The 16,471-nt window shown below is 55.2% G+C and overlaps 7 protein-coding genes across 7 annotated transcripts; 2 read left to right on the top strand and 5 right to left on the bottom strand.

Moving 5' to 3' along the window:
• Window positions 1-291: 291 nt before the first annotated feature.
• On the bottom strand, window positions 292-651 carry GMORB2_0062 (uncharacterized protein; the record flags this gene model as incomplete). The annotated part of the gene is made up of 2 exons (XM_035462048.1): window positions 292-452; window positions 534-651. 2 exons carry the CDS (start codon window positions 649-651, stop codon window positions 292-294), a joined length of 279 nt encoding a protein of 92 aa, XP_035324978.1.
• Window positions 652-4,576: 3,925 nt separating this feature from the next.
• On the bottom strand, window positions 4,577-7,939 carry GMORB2_0061 (leucyl-tRNA synthetase; the record flags this gene model as incomplete). The annotated part of the gene is made up of 1 exon (XM_035462047.1): window positions 4,577-7,939. One exon carries the CDS (start codon window positions 7,937-7,939, stop codon window positions 4,577-4,579), a length of 3,363 nt encoding a protein of 1,120 aa, XP_035324977.1.
• Window positions 7,940-8,441: 502 nt separating this feature from the next.
• Window positions 8,442-9,008, top strand: GMORB2_0060 (uncharacterized protein; the record flags this gene model as incomplete). Its single annotated transcript, XM_035462046.1, has 2 exons — window positions 8,442-8,837; window positions 8,892-9,008. 2 exons carry the CDS (start codon window positions 8,442-8,444, stop codon window positions 9,006-9,008), a joined length of 513 nt encoding a protein of 170 aa, XP_035324976.1.
• A 240-nt stretch (window positions 9,009-9,248) lies between these two features.
• On the bottom strand, window positions 9,249-9,917 carry GMORB2_0059 (AP-3 complex subunit sigma; the record flags this gene model as incomplete). The annotated part of the gene is made up of 2 exons (XM_035462045.1): window positions 9,249-9,746; window positions 9,849-9,917. 2 exons carry the CDS (start codon window positions 9,915-9,917, stop codon window positions 9,249-9,251), a joined length of 567 nt encoding a protein of 188 aa, XP_035324975.1.
• Window positions 9,918-10,286: 369 nt separating this feature from the next.
• GMORB2_0058 (frataxin) lies at window positions 10,287-11,013 on the top strand (the record flags this gene model as incomplete). Its single annotated transcript, XM_035462044.1, has 2 exons — window positions 10,287-10,643; window positions 10,759-11,013. The coding sequence occupies 2 exons, from the start codon at window positions 10,287-10,289 to the stop codon at window positions 11,011-11,013; spliced, it is 612 nt and encodes a 203-aa protein (XP_035324974.1).
• On the bottom strand, window positions 10,936-11,890 carry GMORB2_0057 (Pfam:DUF1763; the record flags this gene model as incomplete). Its single annotated transcript, XM_035462043.1, has 3 exons — window positions 10,936-11,038; window positions 11,408-11,497; window positions 11,589-11,890. The coding sequence occupies 3 exons, from the start codon at window positions 11,888-11,890 to the stop codon at window positions 10,936-10,938; spliced, it is 495 nt and encodes a 164-aa protein (XP_035324973.1).
• Window positions 11,891-12,715: 825 nt separating this feature from the next.
• Window positions 12,716-15,749, bottom strand: GMORB2_0056 (Sugar (and other) transporter; the record flags this gene model as incomplete). The annotated part of the gene is made up of 6 exons (XM_035462042.1): window positions 12,716-13,053; window positions 13,133-13,845; window positions 13,917-14,399; window positions 14,497-14,574; window positions 14,684-15,198; window positions 15,486-15,749. 6 exons carry the CDS (start codon window positions 15,747-15,749, stop codon window positions 12,716-12,718), a joined length of 2,391 nt encoding a protein of 796 aa, XP_035324972.1.
• Window positions 15,750-16,471: the final 722 nt, after the last annotated feature.

The following is a 16,471-nucleotide window of genomic DNA, read 5'->3' as shown; positions in this document are numbered from 1 at the left end:
AAGAGAAGAAGAAGAAGAAGAAGAAGAAGAAGAAGAAGAAGAAGAAGAAGAAGAAGAAGAAGAAGAAGAAGAAGAAGAAGAAGAAGAAGAAATCAAACGCTTCCATTGCCCGTTATTCCGTTATGATGCAAACCCATCTGAACCCGCATATCATCATGACTCTGTGTGTGTGTGTGTTGTGGTGGCGTTGAGTGTAAATTTTTCCGTCGAAATTTTTTTCTCCCTCTTTCTTTTCGAGGGTGGTTTTTTTTTTATAGAAAAAAAAGGAGAAGCAGTTGTTGAGGAGGAGATTCAGATGGTCGCCAGTCCGACAATGACAAACCCTAGCAGGCCAGCCATGGAGCCCTGCATGGGACGAGCGACAGCGCCGGCAGTAGGATCGGGAGAGCCAGAGCCAGGATCCGTGACGGAGGGATCGGACGATATCGAGGTGTTGTCGATGGAGGGGGAGACTATACGATGGACTGTCAATACGGAGAGCGTCACAGACCCACGATGGGAAGTGTAAGAGAGAGACAAGGAGAGCAGCGTACCGGGGGTGGAGAGGTCATGAGGAGAGGTGGTAGAGGACCATAGGGTGGCATTGCCGACGGCGGTGTCGAGTGCTGCGGCGACGACGCCGACGGCAGAGAAGAGGTAAGATATGCGCATTGTGCGGTGTTGTGTTGTTGTGTGTTGTTGTGTGTTTGTGTGTCTATGTCGTTGCGGCGGTGGTTGTTGTGATGTAGTAGGTTGTTGATGTTGGACAGGTATTGGTGGTAGTGGTGATGAAGTATGCGAAAGCGTCTCCGATATATATATGATCTAAATATACATATACATACATGTATATACATGTATATATATATATATATGTGTGTGTGTGTGTGTGTGTGTGTGTGTGTGTGTGTGTGTGTTAGTGTGTGTGTGTGTTTATTTATGTATAAACCCAAGGTGTAAGAGAAAGTAAAAAATAAGAATAAAAAAGAGTCCCAATGCGGCGTAATCGTAAACCTCCCCTCTCTTCTCCCGGGAGAGTGCAAGGTTTGACGTCCAATTCGTGTGTGTCGGAGGGAGTACGTTTTGTCAGGAACCACCTAGACGGCGTGAGATGAGAAGGATAAATAAAGGACTGGATTGTGTATTGATTTTGAGATAGATCAATATACATGTACGGAGCATTATATCACCTGAGAGGAGAGAGAGAGAGAGGGGGGGGGGAGAGGATAGTAAAAAAAATAAAAAATAAAAAAATAAGAAGAGGTGATGTGAGTATTTGGAAAAGGTAGAAGGGGGGGGGGGGGGGGGGGGGGGGGGGGGGGGGGAGTGGGACAGGAAAGAAAAGTGGACCAGTGTGGGATCGTCAGGCCAGTAGGAAAGAAGAAAAAGTACGGAGTAGTATGATGGTAAAGGATATGACGTACATGGATTGAAGAAAGATACGGGTTGGAAAGGAATTGTAAAGGTAGAGATTTTTTTTATTTCAAATCTCTCTCCCTCTCCAGAAGAAGAAAAAGAGAGAGAGAGAAGAGTGAGCTGAGGAGGATCGGGTACGAAGTCGAGTCCTGACATGTACGAGGTGGATAGCTCTGCTACACTACGAGAAACGGAAGGCGTCATGCTACCCGTATCACGACGTGACGACTTCCCTCCCTTCTCCTCCCTCTCTCCGGTCTGCAGAGCTTACAAGGTTACATGAGGGAGAGGGGGGGGGTTGAGGAGGTTGGCGATGGAGAGAAAGACCGGGGAGGTGTTGGGGTGGTGGTTGGGTGGTGCACCGGGTGGTAGCTCGTCGGGTGGGTGGGAATCCATTCACCACTGGTATACGAGCATCCTCGTAGATTCTTACGGGGGTATGCTCGTATCGCACTCCGGACAAGTGACCTCGTAACCCTTGCGGAGCGGGATTAAAACCATCACATCCATCATGTACGGCAGCAGTCGGTGGGAAGGGGGGCAGGGGAGGGGCAGGGGAAAAGGGCCGGTCAAGGTCAAGGTCAAGCAGCAAGTGACATCGATCCTCTTCGACCTCTTGCCAGTTCGTCCCACTTTTTGTCTATCTATTTTATTTATCTATTTTATTTATCTATTTATTTTTTGGTGAGGGGAAGGAGGGTGGGTGTCAGATGTCAACTTCCAAGTTTGGTGCGTGTCGGATGGATGCAAACGTAACGTCTCGTGTGTTGCGTACAATACAACACTATCATTACTTATCATCACCTGTATTGACCCCTACAGAGAGTGCAGATTATAGAGGGTGTTTCTTTCTTCTCTTCTCTCTCCTTTCTCTCTTCCCCTTCTTTCTTTCCTTCTTTTTTTGGTACTCTTGTGGTTTCTGTGTGTGTCCTGTCCGAAGCTTGTACCTGACATCTCCGAGCGTTTCAGCAGTATTTGCTACGAGGAGTCATCTGTGCTCGTAGGTAACCACGGTACGGATGGCCAGGTTGTTCGATATACAATGATACCATAGTAATGTATATACAGGGTTTTATACATGGATATATACATGGATATATATATATATATATATGGATATGCAGATTATACTGTACGATATATATATCGGATCAGTTCTCTCTCAGGACAGCACTTCCCTCCCTCTCGTGGTTGCGACATTATTGTGGCGGTGGCTGTGACTTGTGGCTGTTTGCTTCGTTGGTATAAAGCCACAGATACCTTACCTGGTTGCATGCAGAAGCGGCAGGATCTCAGCCAAAAAAAAAAAAAAAAAAAAAAAAAAAAAAAAAAAAAAAAAAGAGAAAGCTCGCATCGGTCGATCAAGACAGGAAGTGCATGATACCGAAGTACGGACGAGCTTGCGCTGCCAGTGTGACATTGCTCATCCCGCAGAAACCCGTCAACGTGTCGTGGTCGTACGAGTAGCGACCAGACTTGCCTACATGTTTGCCTATAGGTTCTCGTGCATGTACTCGGTATATGTACTCGGTATATGCTACATGTACTCGTGCAGACTACAGCCTAGCGGTAGGTGATACCGCCAGCAGCCATTCAGTAATGCTAGGGGAGGCGGTATCCAGTTCCGGCTGCTAGTATCACGTATCACCCGCCAGCAGTACCACTCCCAAACAGAATGAGCAGACATGCCAAGTTTCAGACAGAAGGAGAAGAAGAAGGAGGAGAAGAGAATCGGTAAGATTGTCGTCATCGCCTCCAGGGCTGTATATCATGTACTGCGGAGTAACACCCCTAGCACCAACACAACTCTTCCGTCATGGGCTGAACCGAACCCGGCATATTCAATGCATAATTCGTATGCATGCGTCCCGCCACATCCTCACACGCCACACGGCAACCCTCCCATCCTCACCCACACGGTCCACGGTCCGCACCACACGCAATGTCAACACATGAACCTCTTTTCTCTTCTCTTCTTTTCTTATTTATTTATCTCAATCCCCTCTTTCTTCCCTATTCTTAGCTCCCACCAACTCCTTTGCATCCATCTTCCTCCGTCTCTTCTTCTTTCATCTCCTTCTTTCCATCTTTCCCTTTCTCTTCTTCTTCTTCTTCTTCTTCTTGATTCATGTATTCTCTCTTTCCCAACATCTTCCCTCCTCCTTGTGCATTTGATTTTTTTTTTTTTTTAAAAAAAAAAAAAGAAACTTCAAGATTTTCAAACTCTCACATAATAATACTAACCGTAAAATGTAGTGAGACTCATGACATCATCGCTTCCAGCATCTAGACTTACCCATCCCATCACGGACTTGCATTAGTGTCACACACTCACCACACACACACACTCGACTCTAGGCTTCGAAATCGAAACGCCAGATGACCGCCAGGGTCGGTGCACAGCCACGAGTAACAGAGCCACAACACAACCTCCACCGGAAACCAAGTCTCTCGACTGTCTGCGTGTCCTTTTGCCAGTAAAAAGAAAGAAAAAAAATCGAGAAGATCGAAAGAGAAAAACACCGATGAGACGCCTCAGCCGAATTGTGCGACGTTTATCCCTCCGCATCGAGGACACCCGCATCAAAGGAAACCAAACCCCCTCCCCCCAACACACCAATGAGTTTTACATGTATTACGTGGACTCTGCATACATCGTGGTGGCTAGTCACCCCAGGGTAGTAAGTAGTGATAGTAATGATCTTCACCAGCACTGCACTGCTCCTTCTTATGCATCGACTGCTGCAACTCTACCTCGCTACTTGTAATCTGTGCTTGTGCAATCTGTACAGATCACTACTACTCATCATCATCAATAGTTAGTACCCACAAGAACTCTACGAGTAACAGGTCACGTACTGTCCCGCATTCTATCCGTACGACTCTGCCATCCATGCTTCCATGGTTGCCCCGGCATACAGATGCCGTTGCGCGGAGACGCACCTGACCGTGACACACACATCATCTCCATCATAGATTGTTTGAATTATCGAGTGGAACCAACGGCAATCAATTATCTCGAATTTCCAACTTTGCATTTTCTTCTTCTTCTCCCCCTTCCTCTTCATTCTAGACTTCATTGTAGACATCGCTTTTTTTCTTCATTCTTCTTTTCTCTTCTTTTTGTTTTTTTTTGTTTTTTTTTGTTTTTTTGTTTTTTTTTTGCGTGGATAGGAGATACTTACTCAGCTACATTCTCAAAGAAAAACGTAGGCCATCCAGGCTGAGCGCCCTCGGCTATGGGCACCGTGATATCCACCTCCTTCCCCGTAGCCAGGTCGACACCCTTCTTACCGCCCTCCTCCACCGCGAGCACGTCGCACGCCACCAGGCCCGACGTGCGCTTGAGCCCGGGAACCATCTGGAGGAGCGTCTCCTTCTCGTCGAAGGCGAGCTTCTGCTCGAGCACCACCTCGACCGGCTCGCCGGCCTGCAGCCGCCTCTTGAGGCCCTGCACGAACGGCATCGCCTTCTTCATCTCGCCCATCTTACCGATGCGTCCGTTGAGCTGCTTGTCGTCCGAGACGGACCGCCTGGCCGGGTCCCACATCTCGCGCAGCAGCGAGATGTACTTGGCCTGCCACTCCGGGAACTTGTCCGTCATGTAGACCGTCAGCTTCTTGGCCTTCTTGGGGTCGAACGACGTCTCCTTGCCCTTGGCCTTCTTCTTCAGCTGCTGCCCCTCGGCCGAGTTGACGTTGGACGCCGTGTTGCGCACGTAGTCGCGCTTGGCCGACAGCATCGGGTCCACCGCCCCCACCGCCGGGAACAGCGCCCGTCGCACGCTGCCCTGGTGGCCCAGGATCTCCAGCCACACGTGCTCGGACCAGTGCGGCGTGATGACCGACATCAGCAGCGCCTGCAGCTCCATGAACCGGAACACCAGATCGCGGTGCATCTTGATGCCCGCCGCCGCGCACGACTCGCGGTAGAAGTCGCGCGCCGTCGTCAGCTCGTACAGCGACGCCTTGAGCGCCAGCTTGTAGTTGGTCGCCACGTACTGGTCCGTGGCCTCGCGGCCCAGCGCGTTCATCTCGTTGCTGAACAGGGCGTCCTGGAAGCTGTTGAGCGTGTCGGCGCCCTGGCGCAGCTCGGCCTCGCTGCGCTTCATCTCCTCGAACCACTCGCGCAGGGTGAACAGGCGCAGGATGTTGTTGTCCGCCACGTCCTCCTCAAAGTTGGCGTCGTTGACGCCGTCGCCCGCGTCCGCCAGCGCGATCCGCGCCGCGTCGGCGCCGTACTTGGCCGTCATGTCGTGCAGCGTCATGAAGTTGCCCGTGCTCTTGCTCATCTTCTCGCCGTTGAGCATCAGGTGGCCGTTGGCGCGGATGCTGCGCGGCCAGTACTCGGGCGGGAAGATGGCCAGGTGCACGTACAGGAAGAAGGTCAGGTGGTTGGGGATCAGGTCCTTGCCCGACGTGCGCAGGTCCAGCGGGTAGAAGTACTCGAACTCGCGCCGCATGCTCTCCAGCGTCCCGCGCGGGATCTTGGACGCGCCGAGCACGTCGTCGCCCAGCTCGCGCCGGCAGAAGATGTAGTCCCACACCTCGTCCGTCATCTGCTCGGGCCCGATGTTGCCCCGGCCCTTCTCGCGGCCAAAGATGTCGTTGTGCAGGTAGTGCGCGATCGTGTAGTAGGCCATGTAGATGGTCGAGTCGCTCAGGGACTCCACCAGGAACTGCGTGTCCCACGGCAGCTTCGAGCCCAGCCCGAACGAGCGCGCGCACGCCCACTGGTTCAGCCAGTTGAGCACGCCCTCGAAGCTGTTCTTGGTCTCCGGGATGTACGTCTCGAGGCCCTTGCCGTCGGCATTCTCCACCCACTTGAGCGCCGTCTCCTTCCACGACGCCTCTCCGTAGTCCAGGTACCACTGGTCCATGAGCGACACGATGCACTCGTCGCCCGACCGGCTGACCACCTTCCTCTCCGGCTCCGAGTAGGCAAACGCCTCGCCCGCCTCGATCAGCTGCCTGCGCACCTTGGGCTTGGCCACCTCGACCTTCTCGCCCTTGAACTCGCCCACGACCATGGTGCCCTGGTAGAAGCCCTCCTTGTACGCCAGCTCCTTGGCCTCCTCCAGCTGCTTGGCATCCTTGGGCGACGCGATCTTGAGCTTCTGGACCAGGAACGGCGCGCATCGATCGCCGTACGAGGGCGTGTCGATGATGGCGGGCACCTCGAGCTCCGCCCACTCCTTCTTGATGCCGTAGTAGTCCGCCTTCTTGGCCAGATCCGTGACCGTGGCCCAGTCGTCGGGGCTGTCGGACGGCACCGACGTGACGACACCGGTTCCCTTGGTCGGGAGGACCGTCTCCATCGGCAGGACCCTCACGCCGTCCTTGTGCACCGAGAGGGGAGCGTTGACCAGGGAGCCCACCATGTCGGAGCCCACCACGTCGGCGGCCTTGTCGATGACGCCTTCCTTGGCGAAGACACCCTGGTACGCCATGTTGCGGGCGGCGCGCTCCGTCACGACGTAGTAGTCGGTCTCGTTGGCCTTGAAGACACCGTAGGTGATCTTGGGGCCGACGAAGCAGCAGGTCTGCCCGTACATCGTCTCGGGCCTCAGGGTGGCCGGCACCAGGTATACGTTGGCGCCCTCGGGCACCTTGCCCTCGAGGGCCTCGGCCGCCTTGGGGGCCCACTCCAGCACCCTGAGCCTCAGGGCCGTGTACTCCTGGGGGTTGACGGCCTCGCCCTCGGAGCGGTCATGGTCCATGCAGGGCTGGCCGTCCTTGATGGAGTAGATTGTGTACCTCTTGCCGAACTTGATCTTGTCCAGATCCTTGAGGCGGTTCATCTGCCAGCGCACAAAGGCGTCAAAGTAAGGGTTGGCGTCGGTGGTGACGAAGCTCCTGCGCCAGTCGACCCGGCAGCCAAAGTTGGTGAGGTCGCGCATCGTCAGAGGCGGGAAGTGCTCGAGCCAGTGCTGGGGGTCGGCGAAGAGGTGGATGTCCTCGAGGGGCACGCCCACGGCCTGCATGATCTGGAACTGGTACTGCATCTTGACCGTCTTGGCCGCGGCCTTGCCCTTCTTGGCCGTGAACTTGGTGGGGTCCTCCCTGGCCTGCTTGGCGACCGGCTTCTTGTCCTCGACGGGGGCGGCATCGTCGGGGTTGAAGCCGGAGAAGTCCTTGCCGAACATGGCAATCTCGTTGACCAGCTTGTCGGCGCACGCCTTGATGGGCATGCCCGTGCAGTGGAAGCCCATGGGGAACAGGGCCCGCTTGCCCTGCATGCTGGCCACGCCGGCGCCGAACTCGACCTTGCTGACGGAGAAGGAGTGGCCGGCGTGTAGGGTGCCGTTCATGTAGGGGAACGCCATGGTTCCGAACCACTTTGGCTGCTCCTCGCGCAGCTGGGCCGCCGGGATCGAATGGAGGGGCACCTCGGCCGTCGACGGTGCATCCGGCTCGAAGACGCCATCCTCCTTCCACTTGGCCTGGTATTTCTTCTCGATGGCGATGAGGGAGTCTCGCTTCTCCGTCCCCTTGAGCTCCTTGGTCTTGGAGATCTGGAGGTTCTCCATGGCCGCGGTTGCCATGATTGCGGCTGTACTGGCCCGGTGGACGCTGGCTGCGTTGTCGGCGAGCGGGGGTCTCGTCACGTCGTTGGCTTCGTTCTTTTCTTTTCCGTACACCCGCGTGTAGATGAGCGAGCGGAACCGGGAGTCTGTCGTCTTGGGACTATTCGCTCCCTCTCGTCGATGGATAATTCCTGAGTCACAAACGGCCTAAGGATCTCGGCTCACCTGTTTTTTTTCCCCCTTCTTTTTCTCTGAACGAAAGGAGGGGCGAAACTCCCAATGGCGGGGCACACGCACAGGGCAGGCGGGATAAAAGTGTGGCGGTGGTATTCTATACGTGGCGGTGCGTCAATGCGCCACACATCATCGTCCCTGTACGTACTCCGTACAGGTAGCAATACCGTACCCGTCCTCTTCCGTTCGCCAGTTCTCACGGTCAACACATGTCGCGCGAACCTGCCCATCCATCTCCGTCCGGCCAAGGAACAGAACATCAGAGACCTGGCCGTTTGCGCGCGCAATGTTTACCACAACGTCGAGGCGCCTCATCCAGGCGACGGCCAGGCTGTCGGCCAATGGCCGCCCCCCACTGACCATCCACAACAACCCATACAAGACCCGAAAAGTGTGGCCGCCCAACTTTGCCGAGCTGTCGCCGCAGCAGCAGCTCCGCTTCGAGAAGAAATACAAGCGCCGACTATACCTTGCGCATCATTCCGAGCGATGGGACAAGGGCGTTCGTCTCTTGCAGTTTGTCATGATTACAGGTTCGTCCCACAAGTTCCCCAGACGTGCCCCCCCCCCTCTCCCCCATCCTAAGCTTTCCCGGTCTGACCAAGCCACAGGCGCTGTCGTCTACGCCCTCTTCTTTGCTGAATTCGAGTGGTGGGGGAAAACGTACAAGCCATACGAGGAGGTGAGCTGCATTCTCGTACCTGACCCTCCGATTCTTCTGCTAATCATTGCATAGATTGTCCAGAAGACCGCTCGGCTGTTCGGCATTCTGGGCGAGGAGAAACGATACGAGCGAAGACTGGACGCGGGGCCGATCAATCCCAAGAAGCAGGAGAACTCGGATTCCAAGTAACAGCCAAGCAGGGGTTGGCATGTACTATAAGCAGAAGCTGTGCATATCCTGGCGTTGTGGTGTAGTGTTTCATCTCTTCATTCTGGCATATATATATATATATATATATATACCTCTGTATTATATGTACAATCGTGTTTCCTTTTCGTATATGTTCTCTGGAGAGAAGAGGGGAAAAAAAAGATATCAGGAAGGCAGCTCGAGCGACAGAGTGCTCTCCGGAGTACGTGTCTGTCCCGATTACCTCGCCGCCCAGGCAAAGTTGGCCCCCATGCCCAGCCCGGACCCGATCCCGCCGGCGCGCCCCTCGTTGACGGGCCGCTTCGCCACGGTCCCCTGCGCCTTGACGCCCGACACGATGCGGTCCAGCGCCGTCTCCACGACGACGCCGCCTATGATCATCTCGGACAGCGTGGCGTGCAGGGTCTCGAAGTTGAAGATGAGGTCTAGCTCGCACACGTTCTCGAACAGCTTGTCCAGCGCCTCGACGTACACCTGGATCAGGTCGATGAGGGCGAGGGGCGACTCGGTGGACGTGGAGATGATGATGAAGTAGAGCGTCGCGTAGTTGCGGTAGGTGACCAGGGACGGCACGTCCTTTTGCTCCTCGGACGACGAGTGCGATGTGCCCGAGGCGGCGAGGAGCGGGGGCAGAGGGAGGAAGTTGCACGCCCCCGACGGACGGTTCGATACCAGCGTGAAGATTTCGGATATGAGGCGCTGCTGGATGCTCGTCTCCTATAGGGAGGGGAGGATGGTTAGCTCAGCTGGTCATTGGCTTCCCTCAACTGTCGTGGTCCGTCGGTCGGTGTCGGTGGGGGTGTCGGTGGAGGGAAATACCAGTTGAGTGTAGAATTTGGTCAGACGCGGCTGGCCCTGGCCATTGAATACCAAGAATGCGTTGATCATCTTGGCAAGGCAGTAGCAGAAGCTGATTTTAAATCTCCCCTCGGCCTTGATATGTGATTGTCGTGAAGAAGGAAGAGTGGGTGGTGGATCGATGCTGAAGACGAAGCTCTCCCGCGAATGGTGGGGGGTGCGATTGATTGTCAGCAAAGGCCGCCCCAGAATTGACAAGTCACCCACGAATTGTGTCATCGGTCTTTTTGGCTTTCTTTCCCTGTAGCTCTCTATCTTTTTCTCCTGCGTACATATCAATTCTAATTCCTCTCCTTCCCTTCACCCACCAACATTATAGCTTTGCGGCTGATAGAAAGGACACGCAACTTCTCTTTCCTTCTCCTCCTCCTCTCGACTCACCCCAGAAACCACACAACCATGCCGCCATCACGTCTGTTGCAATCCTCGTCGCGACTCGCCTCGAAGGCCATCCGTGGCTCCTCATCTCGAATCTACCGACCTGCAGCGGCAGCGACGACATGGTTCCCCGACACCACCACGCTCCCCGGCCGATCCACCGCCACCGTCTCCTTCTTCTCGACGACCTCGCCTCGCGCCCAGGACCCAGCCGTCAACACGTCGCCCCTCTCGTCCGCCACTACCAACCCTGCAGTCACGCCCGTAGAGATGACGGACTCGGAGTACCACGCCGTGGCGGACGAGTACCTCGACCGCGCGCTTGCCAGGTTCGAAGAGGTCCAGGACCAGTCCGACGAGATTGACGTTGAGTACTCTGTAATCCACCCACTGTGTCTTTCTTTCCGTCGTTTCCCCTCCGGGAGTCACGTCACCATCAACACCGTCAGCATCCGCAGCGTCCATGGCTAATTACTGTGACATCCTTATCAAGTCCGGCGTCATGACCGTCCGAGTCCCCGAGAAGGGAACATACGTCATCAACAAGCAGCCTCCCAACAAGCAGATCTGGCTGTCCTCCCCCATCTCCGGCCCCAAGCGATACGACTGGTGCACCATTGGCAACGGACAGGCCGACAAGGAAGGTACCGGCACCATGGGTTGGGCGTACCTACGTGACGGTACGACGCTCAACCAGCTCATTCTCGAGGAGTTGGGTATGGATCTCGACCAGCCTCTCGATGGGTAGAGTCCTGGGCGGAGCACGGTCATGTCTGTGATCGCTTAGCCTCCCCTTCTTTTTTTTTTTCTAAAAAAAGAGAGAAAAAGAGAAAGAAAATCTCTCCCTTTCGCTTCTTGTTCTTCTTTGCTTTTATCCATCTTCTCTTTCCTTTGCGCAAATGTACCACTAGAGACTGCCCACGGAGGATGATGGGACAGTGGCTATTTTCTTTCCCTATTTTTCTTTTTACTCAAGCGGCATAGCATTCACCTCTCTCTCTCTCTCTCTTCTTCTACTTCTTCTTTTTTTTTCTTTTTTTTTTCTTTTGCTACTGTACAGCATAATACACTCTTCGGTGCCGACAACTTGTCCTTCCTGTTCCTTTTCCTCCCGTAATCATACAAACATGATCCGTGCCTACCGTAGACACAACCCCATGGTCTTATTCAGCATGGCAACAGTCATGTCGTACTGCTCAAACGCCGACTTCTCATAATCGCCCCAGGGATTCCTATCCAAGCGCGAAGGGGGAGTCAGTTCAGAGTGAGACGACACGACACCCCGAATCCACGCCTCTCCCGACGACGAGAGACGAGACGTACCTCTGCTTCTGCTGTGCGACGATCCTCTTCCACCCGGGCATGGAAGCCTGCCTCCTGAGCCTGACATCCACCAGATTCTTCAGAACCTTGTGCTCCAGCCCCCTCTCCTTGGCCGCCGCCTCGAGGAACCACACCGTCCGCTTGACGGCCTGGCCGTCGAGCTGCGCGCCCGGCTCGCGGAACGCCGAGCGCAGCTGGTCTCGCACCACGAAGCGCGCCGGCCGCGCGTGCTGCACGGCCCGGAGGACGGACCGGTACAGGCGACGGTAGGCGTGGATGACGTCTTGCCCCGGTGTTGCCATGATGTGCCGCTTCCCTTGCTTCCCTCCCCGTCTGTGTATTATTCGCTCTCTTCGGTTCGTCGTAGCGGCAGCAGGTATGATCCGTTGTTCTCTCATTTACCGACATCCGAGTGTTCGCTGTTTTCTGGTTTTTTTGGGGGTTTTTTTCATCAATATAATCGGAGGTTCGCGTTGCTCGCCGTGTCATGCCATGGTTTCCACCGTTGAGATTGATCGAGGTAATGTTTTCCGGATGTGTCAAATGCAATGTACCGAGCGGCCCTCCCCATAAAAGTAACTGGCTGGGCCACATGCAATAACACCCACACATCATACGAGCAGCAATACGAATATAGGTAATATACAACATGCTATCAGTCTATCCCAATCCTCTTTATATTCTTGTTTTTTTTAATATGTAGATCGTCAAGTATAGGTACAGAAATCTCCCACAGGAGTACAATATTTCGAGGACAATAACATCAATACCGGCCAAAAAAAATTAGAAATAAAAAATAGAAAGAAGTAGTAAGGGGGAAAACACTGATAGCACGAGCCATCACCAACGCCAGAGTCTATGTCCCTACGCTCTGCTCTTTCCCACAAAACTCGTCTCATGCTCTTTCCCACGCAACTCGTCTCACCCTTCACGCCGCGCTCAAGTCATATCTTTTGTCCTCTTCGCTGTGGTGTGTGACCCTGAGCTATCTGTGCTCTTCATATATGCACCGCTCAGCTCAGATAGAGGGCTACGTGAACAGCCCCTCCCAAGGCACAGCCTCTCTATATATAGTAGTTACTATGTCCTCTTTTCTCATCATCTCATCCAACACAGATAATCCCCATCTAGTTGCGGGGTTCATCCTGCCCACCGGATCCTTCCTCCTGCTGTCCCAGAGGAGCATACCTGCTTGACCCGCTGTAACCGCTATCGGTTCGTCCGCGGTTGACAGCCCGGGACAGCCAGGACTGAGACTTGGCACTGTCGACATCGGGATCGAGGGAAAGGTTGGGAATGGCACTGCTGCCGATGCCGCGACCGGAACCGATGGGCGAGCTGGGTCGGATGAGGGACCCCGTCTCGGCGCCGTGGACGGACGGTGTGCCCATGGTGCTGGCGTCGCCGAACAGGGAGCCCATTTCCTCGAGGCGGACACCGCACGTCTCGGGGTAGATGAAGTAGACTAGTGGTACGCACACGTCTGTTAGTTCCGTGGGGCACAGAGAGCAGAGACAAGTATTTTCGAGGCGAGGTGAACATACCAACGACGAAACTGACGACGCAGAAGAAGGCGTGGACGAGGTACAGACGCCACTTGATCCACTCCTGCAGGATCGGCGTCATCTCGCCGACCAGCCAGTTGAAGGCCCAGTTGGTGGCCGTCGACAGACTGGCACCCTTGGAGCGGATGCTGAGCGGCAGGATCTCGGGGGGGTAGAGCCAGGGGATGGGGCCCCAAGAGTACCCGAAGGCAGCGTTGTAGATCATGACGAAGAGAACGACCATGCGCGGGGTCCAGGCAATGTCCAGATAGATGAAGTACGAGATGAGCGAGAGGGAGATTGTCATGGCGACGGCGCCGCTGAGGAGTATCACGCGCCGACCCCACCGGTCGACCAGGTACCAAGGCGGGATGGTGGAGAGGAAGTAGGTGATGCCGTTGAGGCCCGTCATCAGCACGGCGTCGTGGCCGACCCAGCCGGCCGACTCGAACACGTAGGGCGCGTAGTAGGAGATGACGTTGATGCCGTTGAGCTGGGCCAGACCCTGGGCCGACATGGCGATGAAGACGCGCGTCCGGTAGCGGCGGAACATTTCGACGTAGGACCGCTCGCCTTCCTGGCGCTGGATGAGCACATCCATCTTGATCTCGCGGTATTCGTCACGGGCCTTGGCATCGTGGATGTCGCCGCCGCCGTAGAGGTTGGCAATCACGACCATGCCTTCCTCGTCGTGATCATTGTCGAGGAGCCATCTTGAACGAGGATCAGTTAGTCAGGATGCCACGCACGCACACGAGGTTCACTTGACGAGGGGAATCTCTACCTCGGGGATTCGACGATGATGAGGCTGCCGAGGCCAAGGAGGACCCCCATGACGCACTGCATGAAGAGCGGGATACGCCAGGAGTAGTTGTTCTCGATGAAGCCGCAGCCGTAGTCGACCCAGACGGACGTAGTATAGCCAATGATGTTGCCCGAGAACTCAATGCAGGCAAGCTTGCCGCGGTTGTGTGGTGGGGAGATCTCGGATTGGTAGACTGGCACGATGGTAGTCAGGGCACCGACACCGAACCCGGCAATGATGCGGCCGGTCATCATCATGGTCATGTTGAGGGCGAGAGTCTGCAGGGCACCTCCGACGAAGAAGACGCAGGAGCCGTACAGAATGGTCCGGCGGCGTCCGATGACGTCGCCGATGCGGCCGACGACAAGGGAGGAGATGAAGGCGCCGATCTCCAGGATGGCCACCATGGTGCCCACGTGGGCCTTGGACGGATGATCAAAGTAATCGACAAAGTACGGGCCACTGCCATCAACACACACACAACGTCAGCCCTACAGAACACATGCGACCAGGCAGAGCGAGCTGCAGACGAAGCAGATGCTGGGGAAGGGGAGCATACGTTATGATACCCGACATGACACCCTGGTCATATCCAAAGAGGAAGACACCCAGCGACACAAAGATGCTGGTGAAATATCTGGGGTTCGCAGAAGAGTCAGCGGGAGGAGGCAGGGAGCCACGGCAGTGGGGTGTACACTATTGGGGGAGGGGAGGGGAGGGGAGGGGAGGGGATGGGGTCTACTCACATCAGGGCCTTGCCCGTGAGGCCGTGGATGGCCCCCGTGCGTCCAGACATGATAAGGCCGAAGAATCGGGAGGACAGGGTAGGCGGTGGTATGATGACGTCGGGGACTTCAATGTCCTTTAGATCTTGGGGAACCGGAGACGAGTAGTACGAATATCGAGTAGGCGAGCCACCATGAATGCGGACCTTTTTGTGGGAACCGCCACGATTGTGACGTCTGTCGAGGCCGGCAAGAAGCTCGTCCTCGATGTCTTCGGAGAGCTGCAGTCGGACTGGATCGTCGTCGGAGTCGCCTTTCTGCTCACCGATGTCACCGGTATCGGTCCAGGAAGACTCGGAGTCGGACGAGAGCGAGTGGCGGGTTTGCGGATCGTGGTCGTGAGGTTGGAAGCCGTGCCCCTGATGGGAGGCTAGGAGTGATGTCGACGCAGAGTCGGCGTCTTGGTAGCTGTGGTAGCCAGAGGCAGAACGTGAAGGTAATGTACGGAGGGGGATGTTGGAAGGGATACGGGGAGCCTTTGAAGGAGGAATGGTGGATGGTTTCGGGGGCTGATAAGCAGCAGCACCCTCCTGCGAAGAATTCGGCGGGTTGGGGGGGGGGGAGGAGAAGAGTTTAAAGAGGAGTGGAAAGGCCGGCCTAATCGTGTATTGAATGTACCGACAAGGAGGGAGAGAGAAGTGAAATCGGAGTGTGTGTGACTCTCGGTTGGTTATGGACGGGACTGCGGAGAAAGAATTATGGGGCCCCGTGACGGTGACGACACAGACGTCAATCAGGGTCTCGGTTTCTGATGGTCGTGCACTCTGCTGCTCAGCCGGGGCTGGGCTGCTTCGATCCTGGCTGCAGTGTCTGAATGCAAGTGGTGCTCAGCAGGTATGGGCCGATGATTTGGGTAGCGGTCACTGCTAGGTAGTGCCGCCAGCTGATGCTGAAGGATCAGGGCACCGGTCTCTCTCGCTGCGAAGTGAGAGTGGGAGCTGCGTCGAGCTGCGTTGTTCGTATGGAGCCTGTGGCGAGGCCCGATAACAGCACAGTGCGGTGACAGTCTGGGAATGAGCCCAAGCATGCAACTCGTACGAGACGTCGTATTACTCGTAGTAATGATACTGGTAATACATGCAATCGTGTTACTACTTGTAGCAAACCGAGCCGAGGACCAAGAGGATGGAGGCCTGGCTTGGAGAGTCGATGTACCGTAAGAGCAGTTCTCTTTCGAGGCACGCACGCACGCAGGAAGAAAAATGTCCAAGGTACCGGTAAGTCGAAAAAAAGGAGAGCAGATGACCACGAACTGCAGTTGCCCCGGACAAGGCAAGACACTCTCCTGGTCTGGGGAAAGCGGAGAGAGAAGGTGCACGCGCTCAAAAAGAAGGGGTGTGTGTGTCTGTCAGGAGATGCGCGTCGTTGGTGGGTATGGGCGTGCGGTCAGAGAGTTCCGACGATGAAGAGTTTGTGGTGAAGAGAGGATCAAGAGCAACTGCGCCAAAGACAGAAAGAAAGCATGAGTCAACGTGTTGAGAAGAAAGAAAAGGCCTATGAATGAGCGTGAGGAAAGAAAGAAGCAGCTTAGATGAAGAAGAAGGGTGAGACAGGTTTCACGTCGAAAGGGTATGGGAAAAGGGAAGAGCACAACTTGGCTTCTTTTCGCTCACTGACCGAGCCACTGAGCCCAAGTAATACTGTAGCAATAACAGGCGGGAGAGCGAGCTTTCCGGGATTCAGGAGAGCGGACTGGTAGTTTTTCCAGGCTGCCCCCTCCCCCGGGGGTGGAGTTTTTGGGGGGGAGGG

The sequence above is a fragment of the Geosmithia morbida genome, assembly GCF_012550715.1.
Source record: "Geosmithia morbida isolate 1262 chromosome Unknown scaffold_0, whole genome shotgun sequence".
Taxonomy (NCBI): Eukaryota; Fungi; Ascomycota; class Sordariomycetes; order Hypocreales; family Bionectriaceae; genus Geosmithia; species Geosmithia morbida.
This window is presented reverse-complemented; position numbering and strand designations above follow the sequence as displayed.